This window comes from Danio rerio, chromosome 23, assembly GCF_049306965.1.
Source record: "Danio rerio strain Tuebingen ecotype United States chromosome 23, GRCz12tu, whole genome shotgun sequence".
Lineage (NCBI taxonomy): Eukaryota > Metazoa > Chordata > Actinopteri > Cypriniformes > Danionidae > Danio > Danio rerio.
The window spans coordinates 14,991,008-15,009,989 of NC_133198.1; the positions used below are offsets into that span (position 1 = coordinate 14,991,008).

Below are 18,982 nucleotides of genomic sequence, written 5' to 3' on the forward strand. Positions count from 1 at the left end.
TCAAAGACTCAGCAACACTGATACGAGAATTTTTTGTGGTATCAGTGGCATCTCTGATACTTGTATTGGAATCGGAACAACCTTAGATATAAGCATTTTTCCCTTACATCAAATATTTGTGCTATAAACATATGACTTGCAAGCTTTTTTGACATAAAAACTATTGTTACTCTTCTTGACATTTCAGTGGACATTTCAATCTTTTATAAAACAAGTTGAAGATTGGGCCACCACTGAACCGTCTTGACCCACCTTCTTTAGTGAAAAAAAAAAAAAACTCTGGAAAGACCCAACCAATTTTTTTTTGCTTACATCTGATACCTATAGCACAGAACTTAACTGAGTGTGTGTGTTTGTGTGGTATTCAGGCGACCATAGCAGAGAAGCTGAGTCACAGCTGCCCGTACTGTGAAGCTGTGTTTGCCACCAAGGTGCGTCTTCAGAAGCACAAGCTGTGGAACCATCCAGAAAGAGTCACCATGGAGACCAAACCTGACCCCAAACCCGAACCCAAACAGCAGAAAAGCCCCATGAAGGGAAATGCCAAAAAAAGGTTTGAACGCTTTTTCTTAATCCAACTTTAGCCATGCATGATACATTTCCACAGCTAATATGTGCGCAAACACTTTATTTGGCACTCAGCTAAAAATGATGCCTTGTTTTCCATGAGGTCTTCATTATGTCCTAGATGATGTTTCTATGGTGTGGCTCCTCTGTGGATTGACATTAATAGGCTGTGTTCCCCGTGCTCCTTCTCAGGCCCGTGGAGAACAACCCTCCGTCGCCTCTATTTTTCAAGGTGAAGAAGACACAGGAGGCGTCTCAGCCCTCACAGAATGGGGATTGCGCCCCCCAGAGGCCGGACAGAAGACAGCAGCAGAACTCGTCTGTAGACACCGGAGGCAGCGAGAGCGAGGGGGGCAGTTTACCTCCACCATTCCCTGAGGAGGACCCAGAAAGAATGAAGCACAGTAAGATTGCTACACACTGAGATCATGACTGCTGGCTGTCACAGTAACTAATAACACCTGACATGATAGTAGGGTGCAACCAATACTATTCTTTATGTTTCTCTCTCTCTCTCTCTCTCTCTCTCTCTCTCTCTCTCTCTATATATATATATATATATATATATATATATATATATATATATATATATATATATATATATATATATATTTAGTTTCATGCAACTCAAAAATTCCTAAGTATAACACTGAAAGCTGAAATTTGATTTCGGTCTTCAATACGGCCTCCAATGTCTTGTGAATGTCTTTCCAAAAACAGGTGTATAATTGGACATGCCCAGAAAATATGATAGTGACTTTGTGATAGTGATAGTGAATGTATGTATGTATGCATTTATGTGGGCATATACATTAGATTAGATGATGCCAAATCAAAACTGTAATCAATCAAATAAAGTTCAATCTTAAAAAAAGTTTAATCTTTTAGCCTCGGCTAAATTGTCCATATATGAGTGTGTATAAGTGTGTATGGATGTTTCCCAGAAATGGGTTACAGCTGAAAGGGCATCTGCTGCAAAAACATATTCTGGATAAGCTGGCGGTTCATTCCGCTGTGGCGACCCCAGATTAATTACTAAATCGAAAAGAAAATGAATGAATAATTGAATGAATGAATAAATGAAAATCCTACTATGCATACAATAGATTCATTTTAACAACTCAAAATACTAGGTTGTTGCTCACAATCCACATCTTCGTCTATTATGGTTGGAGCTGTTCCTTCTTTGAGGAGTTTTTAGACAAATCCATCATTTAATTGGAAGAGATTCTGGAAGCTCTCCTTTGTCAAATGCTAGAGCTATGTATTTTTATAAATCTCAGGAACATAATTAAAATTAAATTGTAAGTACTTCTCTCTTTTTGTTGTGTCCGTCAGAAGCACTAATACAGAAACAGAAGAAGCTCTGTGGAAATAGCAGTGTTTGGATGGCATTTTACCTTTCTCTGCTATAACATTACAGCACCTTTGGCTACGCCCCTTTGCTGCACGCAGTTGATGCATGTAATTTAAAGCTTTTGTGATCTCACTAGCCTGGATGTATTTTTTGTAGTCCCCAAACTTCATACTGTAGGCTTTGCTGAGCTAACTCTGTAAAACTTTAAGCGTATTGCATTGAGAGATGTTATGTTCACATAGCAACATTACACATGAACTTAAGTTTAAATATGATATCGTAGTGGACCACCTCTTTAAAATAAGCACTATATATAAAACTCACATGACATAAAAAAATTCTGGACAAAAGTAAATGAATGATTTCTCGGTGTGTGCTATTTTAAATGTTTTTACGTCAAAATTATAACAGCAGTCATTAGCATGTCCCAGAATGCCCTTATTGGCGTTTGTGTAAAGTGTTGTCCTGGCCCTTTAAGTAGCAGTGTGTGAGAGCTCAGTGTTTGCCGGTCATTAAGTCTCTCTGGTAGCTGGTGGCACTGCTGTCTCTGTCTCCGCCTGGCAGAACCGCTGTGTGTGTTGAGATGTCGGCGCGACTCGTGCTGTGAGTTCGCTATTTATGGCCTTTGTTTGGGTACACGATCCCTTCGTTTGCTGTTCCATTCCAGAGCCAGAGGCGAGGACTGTGTGTGTGTGTGTGTGTGTGTGTGTGTGTGTGTGTGTGTGTGTGTGTGTGTGTGTGTGTGTGTGTGTGTGTGTGTGTGTGTCTGAAATGTCAGGAGGAAAAGACTTGAGCAGCTGTGCTTGTGTGACATAAGTTGACAAGCAAAGGTCATGTGAATGCATACACATTAAGATGTAAGATACGTAACCTCAAACCAAATAGTATTCAACCGTGTTCAACATTTCTCACATTAACACAATTTATCTGCTTTAGATAAGAAAATTGTTATAAAGTATGACAAGATCTCAGCTTAACTGTCAGAACAAAATCTTCTTGTTAATGTCAGATAACTTTGAAAGATATCATGGATTACAAGCAGCCAAAAACAATTCGATATTTACACCAAAAAATACTTTGTTGGTCACCCTTACCCTCAATGACAGCTTATAGTCTATGCTGTCAAGCATATTCATCAAAGCTGAACTTCAGTATTTAGACTCACTGCAGCAGCTTCTTCTCTTCCTGTTGATTTTTAGTTCACCGTATGAAGTTTTTGGATATAATATGTCACTTTATTTAGCTATCTATATAGCAAGATTACTTTATTTAGCTTTCTTCAAGAATATAAATGAACTACTGTGTTCTGTATTCATTAGTAAAAAAAAAACACTTTAGGGAGTGTTCATAAGACGTAATCATAAGACGTAATCATGATTATGACATTACACACAGAATTATACATGCTTATGACAACTTTCATCAAGTGACCTTCGCATAGTTGTCATTTTAAATGCAAAGTTGATATAGTTTGAGATGTTTGTTATGACAACTTGACATAAACAAATACATCATAACATGTCTTTGTCTTTGTCTTGACAATTTGGCATTACCAAGACAACAAAACCTGTGAGAGTCTTTGTCATGACAGCTTGACAATAACAAGATGACATAACTTGTCATAAACATTACTAAGCAAAAGTGTCAATACACTGTGAAATTATTTTATAACAGCATTGTTGGTATTTAATGACCATTTAATTCCACTTGACATTACCAAGACAACAAAACCTGTCAGTGTTTTTGTTGTGACCGTTTGACATTAGCAAAGAGGACACAACTTGTCATAAATCTGTCATAAACATTACTTAGCAAAAGTGTCAATACTGTCAAATAATTTTAGAACAGGGTCGTTGCTATTTAATGAGAATTTAGAGCCACTTGACATCTCCAAGACAACAAAACCTATTAGTGTTTTTTTCATGGCAGCTTGACATTAGCAAGATGCCATCACCTGTCATAAATCTGTCATAAACATTACTAAGCAAAAGTGTCATTACTATGTCAAATGATTTTATAACAGCATCATTGAAATTTAATGACCATTTAATGCCACTTGACATTACCAAGACAACAAAACCTGTCAGTGTCTTTGTCATGACAGCTTGACAATAGCAAGACAACATAATTTGTCATAAATCTGTCATAAACATTGCTTAGCTAAAGTGTCAATACACTGTCAAATGATTTTATAACAGCATCATTGAAATTTAATGACATTTATTGCCAATTGACATTACCCAGACAACAAAACCTGTCAGTGTCTTGGTCATGACAGTTTGACATTTGCAAGGTGACATAATTTGTCATAAATCTGTCATAAACATTACTAAGCAAAAGTTTCAATACACTGTCAAATTATTTTATAACAGCATAATTGAAATTTAATGACATTCCTTGTCACTTGACATTACCCAGACAACAAAGCCTGTCAGTGTCTTTGTCATGACAGTTTGACAATAGCAAGACAACATAATTTGTCATAAATCTGTCATAAACATCACTTAGCTAAAGTGTCAATACACTGTCAAATTATTTTATAACAGCATAATTGAAATTTAATGACATTCATTGTCAATTGACATTACCCAGACAACAAAACCTGTCAGTGTCTTGGTCATGACAGTTTGACATTTGCAAGGTGACATAATTTGTCATAAATCTGTCATAAACATTACTAAGCAAAAGTGTCAATACTCTGTCAAATGATTTTATAACAGCATTTTTAAAACTTAATGACATTTATTGCCATGACATTACCAAGACAACAAAACCTGTCAGTTTCTTGGTCATGACAGTTTGACATTAGCAAGGTGACATAATTTATCATGAATAAGTCATAAACATTACTAAGCAAAAGTGTCAATACTCTGTCAAATGATTTTACAACAGCATCATTGATATGTAATGACATTCGGTAAAGATTTATTGAAAAATATTACCAATGCTGTTATAAAATCATGACACTATTAAAATCATGTCATGACCCTATTAAAATGGCCTAATAACATTCATGTTTATGACAAGTTTATGACATGTTATTTTTTATTTGTTTAATAATGTCAAACTGAAAGGTTTTGCTATCTTGGTAAAGTCAAGTAGTCGTGACAAAAACAAAGACAGGTTATGATGTAATTATTTGTCTTGTTGTTTGTCTAGTTGTCATAACAATGATATCTCCAACAATGTCACCTTTGCATTTCAAATGACATAACTGAGCGAATGACAGTTGATGACAGTTGTTATAAGCATGCATTGAACCTCCTTCATATTAACTGTATTTCGTGGCAGTCTTGTGAACACCCCTTCCTGTAAAGTGTTATTAAAAATAAGGATGTTTGGCTTTATCTTAGCTGTTTCAGTTTCTCCACAGGAGGAACCGCAGCATGTGAAACAGTAGGTGAAGTTTGAGCATCATTAATGAGACTGTAATGTACAACAGAAGCTCACAAGTGCTATTGTTTAGCACCACAGGTTGTCATACAGCAACAGTGAATGCCATGTTATTGAGATGTTTGACCTCTTGTTGTTGTTCTTCTCCATTTGAGCCAGGGAGGAAGCAGAAAACTCCAAAGAAGTTCACCGGGGAGCAGCCGTCCATTTCAGGAACATTCGGTTTGAAAGGTATTGCAACACAAAAGCTCATACATCTAATTTTATATAATAGAGAGTGGGAATCGCCATTGCATTATATGTAGAAATCTTCACATTGCATCACACATAAGATACATTTAGATCCAAAGCTGCGAATCTGGCTGGAATATTGCATTAACATTTGCAAATAAAGTCAATCCAGTTTCAATCCAATTGGTCAAAGTAAGCAATGTTGTAACTTTCTGATATACTAGTGGGGTATATCAAAAAGAAAAATGGAATTTGCTGCAGTAGGAGAAGCCACTGGCCTTTTTTCTTATGTTATGAATTATTTGGGTAACACTTTATTTTGATGGTCCATTTGAGTACTAGTAGACTGTCTGCTTAAGATCTGTTGATATGCTTCTTCAACAAACATTTAACTGACTATAAGAAGCTTTGCAATGAGAATTAGTTGGCATATAGATGCAGTGTAACTTAAATTCAACAAACAGACATCAAAATAAAGTGTGACCATTACTTGTGCTTCAGAAGAAGAAGACGACTCAGTATTATACTTCGAGGGATTTTAGACTGACCAAACCAACATTTCAGATGATGTACAATGTGATAAGGCTGATTTGTTCATTAACACAGTCCCATCGCACCCATCCCATGATCTGGTAAAACAAAATAGCATGTCTTTTTTTATGCGCATGCTGGAATTTATTTTGTAAATAAGTTTCCGTAATTTTTTTATCACTTTTTTTTTTTAATCGAATAAAAAGTAACAAGTAACAAGTAAGAAAAACATTGTTTGCATTGTAAATGCGGTCAACTTAAAGTCATTTGCACTATATGGTCTTAAAGGAATAGCTCAGCCAGAAATAAAGAACCATGAAACCCCCTTGTTTCAGCAGGGTTTTTTCACACCTCTACTTTGGAAAAAGTTAGGAAAGTGGGCATGTCTGTTTAGGGGGGAGGGTCGGAGGAGGGAAAGTGGGAATGTCTGTAAAAATTAGCATAAAAATGGGAGTGTCGGTTTGGGCACGCGCTGATTTTCACAGAAGCAAAACAAACACAGACACTGAGGAGAAAGACAGTGACTGTGTTTACATGGACATCAGTAATCAAATTATTTGCCAAATTATTAAATGGTGGACTTTAACTGCAGTTTGGCAGTCAAAGTCCTTCTTCATTTAGGAATTTCATTTATGCCCCTGGTGACAAACAATATATTTGATTTGAGGAATTGCTGTAAGCGTGCATTTTTTCTGCAATGTTTGTTACTGTCCGGCGAATGCGAAAAAAAAAAAAAACCCTCTGCATTTTCCGGTAACTTAGATGCACACAGTAGGTAGCGTCAGAAAGCCGTGTGTGTTATTCCTGTCACAAAATGTGGTGAAAATCCTACACAACGGTAAGTTTGGTTGTGGTGCTTACATGTTTACACTCGAAGAACTGCATTTACAGCTGATTTTTCCGTCCATAATATTGTAGTGATGTTAATGTACAGTAAACTGTGTTAACTTAAAAACCATTTGACTAATGTCCGTCTTTAAACACTAAAAGAGTACTGAACACGATACAAACTAACTTTGCCTCTGAATAAACGAACAAAGACCACTGATCGCTTACCAAATCTAAACAGACAGAACAATCAACACCAACTGGAGCTGAGTTTTTTTTAAAAGGAGATGGCAAATCCGAAATTTACCATTTCCAGATGAGAAAAGCTCTTGGCTTAACAATGTTCCTTTGACACATATTTCAGACGAGCGTCGTGTGCACTGTAATTCACACGTGAGTCCAGCTGAGCTTCCATAGAGGGAAAATGAAAAAAACCTTCAGTGCAGCAAATTATAAAAGCAACACTGATGACCCGTATCTCCAAACAATTATTGTTCTTCCACTTGGCAACACAACGCGGCGTCTCTCTGCCGTCTAAACACTGTAACAAGTAGAAAACATTCTTTGAAGCTATCATGCATATTAATGAAGTTGCACCGCATACACAATAGAGCGCGCTGATTGGTTTGAACCAAGTCTTACTCTTGAATGAATGCAGCACACTCCAAGAAGTCATAAGGTACTCCCAGGTACAGACGTCCAGTCTATACGATCGAATACACGCTAAGATCTCAAGTCATGACGCAGCTTCAAAAATTTGTTTCAAACCGGAAATACGAATTTGCTCGAAATAACGCAAAAACAACCAATTTTCACTTTTTAGTGGAATAGATGTGTCCTAATAATGTTTTTAGCAGTGTGTGACACATATAGGACTGTCAACAGCTCAAAAAATGGGTTTTGGTGTTTCGTGACCCTTTAATATTCTGTCCTAATTTAGTCTCCCTCCCTTAAGTAGTTATTCCATGATTTTACATTTGGACAGGAAATGGTGATCTTTTAAAACTAATGACTTTTTAAATCCATAATTAAGACATTTAATGATCCTAAATGCAGAGGGAGAGGGAGAGAGAGAGAGAGAGAGAGAGAGAGAGAGAGAGAGCAAAGACACATGGGGACCTGTTTTTATTCACACGCTTTTATTTAAATACCCCTAAATGCTTTTTTACAGTTTGCAAGTATCTATTTTTAGTCATAAACCCAAATGAAATGCTCCAACAAGCTCTTTTTCTGTATGAACTTGCCATTTTCAGTCTTCACATGTGTATTTTAAGCTTGTAACTTTTATTATTAAAAGCAAGTGTATGTCTCCTGGGTCTGATTTTAAGGGGGGCCCATTTTTGTTGCTGTAAAAATAAACACTCTGTGTCATCTATAAACTGAACAGTAAATAAATAAGCATGGCAGTTAAAACCAAACAACTCAGACATTGAACATCAGACAGGAGAAAATGTCTATAAATATTTCAGAAAAGACTAAACATGCTTACTGAACCTGGCAATGAAGGTCTTCTTTGGAGCTCACTGAGCCCTGAGGTGGAGCTGCACTAGAAGGCACAGTGAGCCTTGAGGTGGAGCTGTGCCAAGAGGCCCACTGTCAAATGGGAGCGTGCTATTCAAATATAGTAGTCTAACAAGAAATAAATCTGTCAGAGTTTGCTATATCATTTCACCTGCTTTAGCCATGGCACAACAGTAAAGTTCCTTGATTATTACACCGGAACGATCATAGAGTTCCTATACATATCCGTAACTTTTCATTTTTCATCAGTCTTTGTACACAATGTAAATACAGATTATCTGAATTCAATTCCAAATTCAAATGTTAACTTTAGGTTACTTATAAAATGAGCCTATTTCCAAACAAAGGTGAATGTTCCTTTAAGATTTCAGCTGTACTTTTATGCTCCTGTATGTTTATAATTAACATCCATATAATCTCTGATAAAATGACCCCTGCTGCTGCTAATAGGCATCTATAAAGTTATTTAAGACGTGTTTCATTTCCTGTTGTAAGCTGTAATCTTACATTATCAAGTAACGTGATATCCCAAAACAGGCTACAACACAACACGATTTTCTGACCCCCAGGAAAATTTGAAGGGTTTAATTTCCTCACTTTGCTTTTGTTTGTTCATCTCAGTGGTGCTTGTGTTTTTGTGACTTGTGAGGTCTCGGCTGTCCCTGAGTGTGTGATTTTGTTATGTGTTGCACAGGAATGAATAAGGTGGAGGAGAAGTTAAAAGCAGGCCGGATGAAGCGGGCAGAAGGGACTCAGTTCAGTGAGGAGTCCCCGAGGAAGCAGTCGACTCAAACTCCCAACAGAAAAGAAGCTAGTTCAGGTCTCTCTTTACTCTCTCTGCATGACTTGGATGATGAAATCATGGAGTGCATTTGCATGGGCCAAGTAGTGTATAATGTACCTTTTTCACAGGAACGTTATGGCTTGTTTAACGATCATCAGCATCTTAAATCCTTGAAAGTTTTTAATATTTAAATAAAAATAAAAAAACGACTGAACATTTATATGTATTCATGTATGTATTATATCAAATTTGCATCAAATTACAAAAAACAGACATGAAAAACTTTATAACACCATTGGGGAGCTTATATTTTATTATTTTAGCAAATAGGATTTTAAAACAAATATTTGTTTTACTCTCCCATTCATTGCGCTCTATGTTTAGCCAACTATAACTTCCGGTGCTGAAAAAATCCGGAAATGTGAAATAACAATAACAGTACAAGTTAAAAAGGGGTCAAAAATAGTGTTTCAAGCATCAAACAAAACAAAACTGTAATGTAATTTACATTATTTTATACAGTATAATATGTAATACTTAAAGAGACAGTTCACCCAATAATGAAAATTCGTTTTCTTATCCTCCACTTGTTCCAAACCTGTTTGTGTTTCTTTCTTCAGTTGAACACAAAGGAAATTATTTTGAAAAATGTTGGAAACCTGCAGTGGTGTAAAGTAACAAATTACAAATACTCAAACTACTGTAATTGAGTAATTACACTGTAATTGTAACTGTAACTGTGAATAACTTTAGTTTTCTCAGGAATTGTATTTACTAAGTAGTTTTAAAATGTGTACTTTTACTTTCCCTTGAGTACATTTTTAGTGATGTATCGGTACTTTACTCTATTAATTTCCTTCAACCTGCAGTCACTACTTTATTTTTTGTTGTCTATGGGGATTGGTTACAGTAGAAAAATCAATCTTGTGATTTCTGTCTAATCAAATCCCGCATAGAAGGCAAATCGCCTCATAATGAATGACCTAAAGGGCGATTTATAATAGCAGCAAACTGTTTGGAAGCATTAAAAGTGTCCAAGAGGATGTCCAAAATCTTTACAAGCAATAACAAATAAATGTCTGTATTTGAGGTCAATATGATATTTGTTTAGAATGTTGGCTCAACTTTCGATTTTGGTCACTTTCTAACACAACCTAAAATCAACCAAATATCAACTTCATTAGATATCATTATTGGAAATAATCAAAATAATGTTGATGGTCTAGCCAGCTTAGACACTGACTAGACATTGAATGTTGGTCACCAGATGTCACAACCTAAACCTATGCTAATATTAGCATCTTATGACATTGTGTGCCTGCTGGATATTGACTCAATGCATTACAAAATGTTACATTTACACACATTCACAAATTACATAAAAAAAAAATGCATCAGCTTTTAACAGCATAATACTCACTGCTCACTACTCTTGAGTACATTTGAAATGTTATATTTACTCCTACTTTGAGTAATGTTTACAGCAGATACTTTTACCCTACTTGTGCTACATTTTGAGCAAGAAATGGTACTTTTACTTGAGTAAGATTTGTCAGTACTCTTTCCACCACTGGAAACCTGTAACCATTGACTTCCATACTATTTTTTCCCACTATTGAAGTAATGGTTACCGATTTCTAACAGCCTTCAAAATATATATTTTTTTGTTTTTAACACAACACAGAAACTTTGTAAGCACTTGTAGGCTGAGTACATGGTGCAAAAATGTTTATTTTGGGGCGAACTATTGCTTTATTAAGTAATAAATCTTTATATTTTGTCATTATCCTTCAAATTACTAGATTTGCCCATTTGACATCAAAACGTTTCTTTTAAAATATAATGGTTTGGAAAAGTCTTTTTATGTATTCCAATGACCAGAAATAGTATGTTTTTGACTGTTGAAACATTTAAGTTATTTTCACACCAGTTATTTTAAAAGATTAATGCGAACACTTTACTAAATATTTATTATGTTTATGTTTTTTTTTGTATGGATATTTTTATTTAAATAAAACCGCTTTTGTAATTTGTATTTAATATGGACATCAAATTGGAACATCTTGAATTAATTTCTATAATGAAATATTAATTATATACTGTACATGTGATATAAGGAAAAAAACTAATTAAATGTAAATCTAAACTGTAAATAAAAATGAACTGTAGCAATGTCGACTAGCAATACCACAAGATTTTGACCTTGTTGGGACATTTTTTGGTCCTCATAAGGAAAACGGCTCGGAAATCACTTAGACGTAAGTAGTTTGGTAATGCTAAACTGCTATTTGATTTCTGTGAGGGGTTTGTACAGTTTGTACAGTATAAAAATAATTTTGTCTATGGGAAGTCCCCATAGGGATAGCTGTACTAATATGTGTGGAAATTCGCATTACCTTCAGTAAATGGAAAAAAAGGCATATAATGTATAATGAAAAAAAAAAAACCCTGTTAATTAACTGTGCTTGATCTCTGTGTCTCAGTGCCTCCTGCTGAAGCCCAGTGGCAGAGCACCATCTCTGAGAGAGGAGAAGTTGTCTGTCCGACATGCTCTGTTGTCACTCGCAAGACCGTACATGGTCTGAAGAAGCACATGGAGATCTGTCAAAAGGTCAGAGTCCTTCTGGACAACTGGAAAACTCAACATCATCACAGCTTACTTTACAGAAACACATTATTACAGAGATTCCCATAATTTTTTTTCAGATTTTCCATTCATTTGGTATAACATAGGAGTGAATGTGCTGTGAATGCATGATAAATGGAGTTCTTATCACACAAAAGCAGGGGTCATCTAACTTGTTCCTGGAGTGCTGGTGTCCTGCAGACTTTAGCTCCAACCCTAACCAAGCACTAGCTAGTCAGGTCATTCCTGGTTTTACTAGGTATACATAAAACTTCCATGCAGGTGTTTTGAGGCAAGATGAAGATAAACTCTGTCAGGACACCCTCCCTCCAGGACTGAATTTGGTAACCCCTGCCCAAAAGTAAGAGATGAACTATATTGAGTCATCATCAGTAATTCCAGACTTACTTTGGTTTACACTTATATAGGTTTGTAGTAGATTTGCACAATGACACTTTATAGTCTTCATGACTGACATGTACCAAAACTTCAGAAACGGTAGTAGTAGCTGAGGACTGGAAAAGTTTGTTCCACATACATTTCCAAAGGATGAAAGCTCAAGGTCAAATTGATAATGTATAACTGACACCTCATATCTATGTGCCTCAAGTGCTGAAGAAACGTATACTCAAATATGGTAAAAGACATTACTGTAAGTATTTGACAAATCACTACAAACTAAGCCATCTGACCAATTAGAGAAAAGTAGCTTCTCAGAAAGAAGTTTAGAGGGGCTTAGAGAGACCTTAAAGCAACCTTCAATTCCAGATAGTATGAGCAACAAATATTAGGACAAAAATTAGGGTGAAAAAAAATAAGCAATGTTTTGTTTGGGCATCCTGATCAGTTCAACCAGTGGAGTTTGGGAATGGGGAGATACTAGGCTTAGCCGATGCATCTAGTTCTCCTCTGGCCAAACAGAAAGGGACAGCTGCAGTCTAAAGACATCCAAGGGCTTGAGAAAGGTGTAGGTGCAGGTCCTAGCTGATAGGATGTTAGCAGAGATTCAGCTGTCAATTGGGTCTTTGCAGGAATCAGTCTTGTCCTCTAGACTCGTCGATGGCCACAACAAACATCTGCTTTGGTTACAGGCCAGATCCAAGATTATGTTAACCCCAGGGTAAGGAGAGACAAACAGACAGACTAACGTAAGTGTAGATGGTGTTCAAAATCCAGAGTTTATTGGGAAGTGTTCTGGGCTCCGATTTCCCCGATTAATACAGCCTCAAGCCACATTCACACTACGAAGTACTCACAACAGCAAAGCGACAAGCAAGCATTCATTTCAAGGGAGGGCTGGCGACTTTTGGTGACATTCATGTCTACACAAGCAACAGTGACGGCTGGAGTGCGGATGTGGGCTGGTCGAGCGGTGTGAAAAATTTGAGAATCCTTTAAAGAGCTCCTTTATACATGAAATAGCTTCATATTTTTGTTGTAAGGGTCTCCAACAACAATCTAATATGCATGCAAGGTCAAAAAACATTTTCATGGTCTTATAATCTGCATTTACTTTTACCTAATTATCCCAGCGACTCCCATACGAATCCTTCAGTGATTCATTTGTACCCAAACCCCTCCGTAGCGCGAAACTAATCTGCACTGATTGGACCGATGACAGCCTGCTGTGATTTGTCGACACTGACAGCCTTCAGCACGACAGAGTGAAATGCCCAGCAGCTAATCAACAATATAAAAGTAGTCATAGTGCATACACACTTCATAGTGTAAGGCGTGGATTTTAGCTGCCAGTGGGTAAATGTAAATACAGACAATGGAGTGGAAAATACAGACGACTAACTATTTATTGAGCAAAAACTCCAAGAACTGGCAAGGAGATCTCCTAGCTTTACATGCGATATGAGAATATAAAGTGTTAACCTGATACATGACAAGTAACAAAACACAACTAAATACATAATTTGCAAGGTAGAGTAAACGAGGCAACAATTTAAATCGCACATACATACACTTGAGAAATGGAGGAAGAAACTGATCCATGATGCACTGATCCATGTTCTGACATAGTCCATCAGAAGTCTTTACTGATTCTTCCTTTAACAAACGGCTGATAAAGTCTTCTTTGTAAGCATGTAGTTTCCAGAAGCAATCAAACTCCTCAATGCTGGGCTATAATGCTGAGGTTTCATCTTTGGGTAGGGACTGTCAATAATATCCATCTGCATGGTGTGACTTCATTCAACCAGCGTCTATGTGTGTGTGTGTGGCTTTTTTTTGTATTAGTGGGCGGGGCTGCAGGTTTCAAATTTCCCAGGTTTGCGCGCACAACTACTTGTGTTTTGTAGCCACATCATCGCGAAACACCTAATGACTCGTTATCAAGACGACTCATTTGAAGCACTATGAGTCGACTCTTTTATAGATGAATCAACAGTTTTAAACACTGTACTCTTACAGATTTAAGCTGTATATTTAGCTGGATATTTCACTTCACTTAGAGCTGTTACACACTACATGGAAGGGTATTTTCAAAAACCCATAAAATGGGCTCTTTAACTTTTATGCAAATAAAGAGGGACTTTCATGAGCAACAACCAATACGAGCATCAGTACAGCTCATGTGATCCGAGCAGTGGTGATTAGCAGTTAGCAATTTTCCAGTCTTGTATGATATGCTTGGTTTTCATTCCAAAATGTTTGTTTTTAAAGCCAAGAATAAATTAATTCATAAAAGTTCCCCAGGCAACCAGAGGTAGGGCGCATTCACACATAATGTGTTTTCTCTTTCCAATACTCTTCTTTTACATTGTTTTTCAATGTAAGCACACATTTGATGGACACTTGTGTCTTTTGATGTTGATGTAACAATCAGAGTTTAGGCGCCAGACAGGTAAAAGAACCTACTGCATACAGTGATTTTTGATATTTTAGGAATGACCAATAGTCCAGAATTAATTAAACAAAGTGTATGAGAGGGGCTGTAATTCAGTATTATACTCTATTGGTGTAAAATCTAATTAATAAGAAAAGTGTTGAGAAAAAAAGAATTAAAAAACTACAGTATTCGAAGGAGCTAATGGAAAAGAATCATTCACATTTTAATCAGCCACACTGATCACGCACATTTCACATGGGGCTTCAGTGTCAATGCCTGATGGATGGTGTGTCTAAAGTTTAGGCTGACGTAATCGTCATATGAAAGTAGTCCATAATCGGCTACTGTCTGTGCTAGGGTATTTCGATAAATCGATCTTATTGGCTGATGCTCCGCTAATAAAGCGGCACCGACGGATCCACAATTCAGTTTGGCAATGCTTGATGTCACTCATTCAAACGGAATGGAAAGCGTTGATTCTGACATGGGATGTTACTGTTAGAGAAACTTTTTTCCTCTCGAGATATTGAGCAATTTTCTCTTGTCAACAACCATGGAATCTAACTTATTAGATGTAACACAATGTCCAGCTACACATCACCACAGACCTCTGTCATTGACGTTCACATTGACCTCATGAGGATTCATTCAGCCTCACAAAGCTTTTTTTATCAGTTATTGGTAATTTAAACAGCCACTAAGAAGTTCAAACTTTGCACCTACAATGAACACATCTGACCATGAGATTTCTAAAAACATCAACCATCATGTAGCAGATTCAGCACTCAACCTCTTTCATATAAAGAAAAACAAAGCCTTATTGACGAAACAGCACATAAAAATGTTGCAGAAATTGTTACTTTGGGACAGTTTTTGTAAAAACTGTGATTTACCAAGAAATTAGTTTCACTAATGATGCCCAAAGAGGAGAAAAACATAAGCGAATGAATCAAATCTTTAATAATTGACACTCCCTCTGTTGTTTATACAACCGAACCGCAGAGGAAGTGGAGAAGAAAACGTTTCAGGCATGCAATTAGACACCTCTCTCAGGACCTCTCGCATGGGGCCAGAGGGAGCCAATAGGGCCACTTTATTGATTGGGCGTCTGTGTGAGCTGTGCAGTGAGTGGCCCTTCCCAGTGTGCATCTGGAGGCTCATAGTGCCAGACCGGCGTATTGCACAGCTCTATAAAAATGATGGCATGCCTATTAAAGGAGGAAATCGATCAGTTATTGCGGGGTCACGAGTAATTGTGGTTTCTTTGGCCTCTTTTAAGCCCCATATAAAATCGATGATGGCTGTGATGGGTATTAAGGAAAATATGCTTTATGGCAGAGAAATTTTATTGAAATGATAACCATAAACATTGTTTACTTATATGTGTGTCAATGCAGAAATTATTACTTTAAATTAATTATTTAATTCATTTTCATTCGTCTTAGTCTTTTCTTCATCAGGGGTCACCACAGCTGCCCTTCCAGCTACAACCCAGTACTGGGAAACACCCATACACTCTTACATGCACACATGCCATTTTTGATATGTAAATGAAGTGATAAAATGCACTTGCTTGTAGATGACATTTTAAGGTTGACAAATATATAAGAGAGGGAATACACCTTTCACAATTATGTCATTGTAAGAGATATGTCAAATATAAAATGTCACCTTTACAGCTGGTGATTTCATTATATTTGAGGTCAACATCATAAACTCTGGTCTGTTTTTTTTCTTTCTTTCTTGTAGCTGCGGGATGCTCTCAAATGTCAGCAGTGTCAGAAACAGTTCCGATCAAAAGCTGCACTCAATTACCACAACATGGCTGACCACATTAAGGTAGGTGACAGTGCAGGACAAATTTCATTGTTACCTTTTTAGAGATACTAGAGCTATAGTAGAGCATAAATGTCAAAACTGATGAAAATATAGGATCAGAAATAATAGGGCTTTTAGTACTGTGCTTAACCCTGGGTTATCATCATTCTAAACACTGCTTTTAACTCTGAGTAAAGAAATATTTCACACATGTATTTGTAAGTGTTGTTATCAATGCATTTTGCCCAGGGTTATGAAACGTTGCTGTGTAGCAGGTTTAGCACTGCATTAGAGCTGTGTTAAGTGCTGTGCTAAGTGTGCTCAGAATGGAATGGAGCAGTGTTGCAATCAAAAATTGGCTGTCTGCAATGGGACTCATGCCACCAGGATGCACACATCATGTTAGCAGTGTTCATTTTGACAGCAAATTTTGATTTAGTATTTATTTTTGACTAAAATGCCATTTAGATTTATGTGTTCTTCAGCATTCTTGTGTCCTTGTGTTCCCTTGTAACGTCATCATCAACCACCAAAGTTCAGTTATTCTCAAGATTACAAGAACGGAATGCTCGCTCTACAAGTCCTATAAGTCATTCTAGCTGAATAAAGGAGGTGGGAAGCGCAGTATTTTATACCTAAGGTTAGGAATATAACTTTTAATTATCTCCGGAGATTTCATAAATGAGAAGGTTAAGGTAAACATTAACATGAAAATCTTAATAAAGGCATAAACACATTAAGGGTGTTTATTTTCCTGAAATTCATATTAAAATTTGTTTTAGTTGTATTTTTGCAAAGTATATTTGCAAGGCTTTTGTGCATGTTATATACTTATTAAAAAAAAAAAAAGATGTCGTTTGGCTTGAAGCTTACGCTGCTGTTCTGAACCAATAATCGGAAACAGAAAGCAGTTGAGGGATGGCGTGTTTAAATAAGTTATTTTTCTGACTCTATGGTTATTAATGTGACTTCATTAAAGTTGTTATCATCATTTATTAAAAGAAAAAATTTCAACGCCTTAAAGCAGTCAAAGTTGTTTATTACTGTAAGTTACATGTTTAAATATAGACAGTAGAATGAAACAAACTAATATACTGTATAAAGAAATTAGCTATAACCTCCACTGCTGAGCAACAATGATAGTGAAACTAGCCAGCATATGAGGTTACGCACCGGTGTGCGGGAGACGCAGAGTAAAAGCCATTCTTCCAGATCAACAGTTACCTTTCCTTATTATACCCTGAGCAAAGCATTGGTAAGTGAAAACCAACACCCAAAACAAGCCAAACATGAGAGCAAAGTTGAGGAGATAAAGTGGGGTAGAAGAACATTAGCATACTCTCCTCAGGCCATGACTCAACAATAGTAAATATATTTTATATTGAAATACAATCAATCAATGTATTAAGTCATAAACTGTCAAATGACACCAAACATGACAAAGTTATATGAAGAAGATCACAAGCAGATTAATTGTGCATGGTGAAAGGCACATGGTTACTGTAGGCAAATGACAGAGATTTGTATCAGAGCTGTGATGAACTCTGCCATGCCAGCAGGACCCATCCCATGCTTGGAATGTCTTAGTAGTCCTTCATTAGCATAGAAGGAATAGTATATAATATTTTCTCAGCTTACAAAATGTATAATAAATAAATTAACAGTAAAAATGTGTGAAGGTTATGTGACCATAAGGGTGAACGCAGCATCTCGTTTCTCAGAGGATGCATTCAATGTTCTCAATGTCTACCAAGTTTGTTCTTCCGACATAATGTGAGTCCATTCGCTGCGTTTGTGAAATTGAGAAACAGCCTTAGTCCTATCTTAGCCATCTAAATTTATTGTAGTTTTAGTAAACTAAATTTAATACAGTTTTAGTCTACTCAGGCAGTTCAGACTGCACGATTTTCAAAGTAGTCACGTCACAGATGTTTTCAAACTGCACTGACTATCTGGGGTAGTGTTCTGCAGTGTTTTCCTCCATTTCTTGTGTCCAAATAGACCAAATAAAGGCCTTTTTATAACCGAAGCCATGCTTGTTGATATTGTGCTCTTTACCTTCATAACTCCTCCCTTAACTTCCCCCTTGTCTGGATGCTGCTCTCTTGTTGGCTGTAGGTAATCGATGATGTTATTTTCACTCAGAACACTTTTCACACAGCATGACTTTGAATCGCAGACAGGTCCAGATATTTAGCATGTTAAATATCTGACGGATGTCAGCGACTCATCAGCGATTCTCTCAGATTGCATATTTGATAGTTCACACTGAGTGATTGGTATTAACGTGAATGAGCGGTGATTTGTCTGTGAATTGTTGTCGATTTCTCAAAACCTGTCAGAGTAAAATCAGAATTTATCTACTGTAGATTTAGTTAACTAAAATCTAACCAGTTTAGTTTAATTATAATATAATTAGGGCTGTTAAATGATTAAAACAATTAACGTAATTAATACTTTTTTGTAATTAATTATGAATAATCACTAAAC

The 18,982-nt window shown here is 36.5% G+C and overlaps 1 protein-coding gene across 15 annotated transcripts in view; it reads left to right on the forward strand.

Annotated features, from left to right (window-relative positions):
* Positions 1 to 18,982, forward strand: part of znf512b (zinc finger protein 512B) — a 146,075-nt gene that overhangs the window by 78,106 nt on the left and 48,987 nt on the right. For 10 of the 15 annotated variants that reach the window (XR_012398856.1, XR_012398857.1, XR_012398858.1 and 7 more), the window contains 6 exons: positions 369 to 553; positions 760 to 971; positions 5,477 to 5,548; positions 9,123 to 9,248; positions 11,696 to 11,823; positions 16,424 to 16,513. Coding sequence is in view for 12 of the 15 variants with exons in the window: in XM_005162004.6 (XP_005162061.1) it covers positions 369 to 553; positions 760 to 971; positions 5,477 to 5,548; positions 9,123 to 9,248; positions 11,696 to 11,823; positions 16,424 to 16,513 (813 nt within the window). In the remaining 3 variants the exon portion in view is untranslated. Of the gene's footprint in view, positions 1 to 368; positions 554 to 759; positions 972 to 5,085; positions 5,321 to 5,472; positions 5,549 to 9,122; positions 9,249 to 11,695; positions 11,824 to 16,423; positions 16,514 to 18,982 lie in introns of those variants that run through there. The other 5 variants (XM_073939525.1, XM_073939526.1, XM_073939529.1 and 2 more) reach the window with 4 other exon arrangements.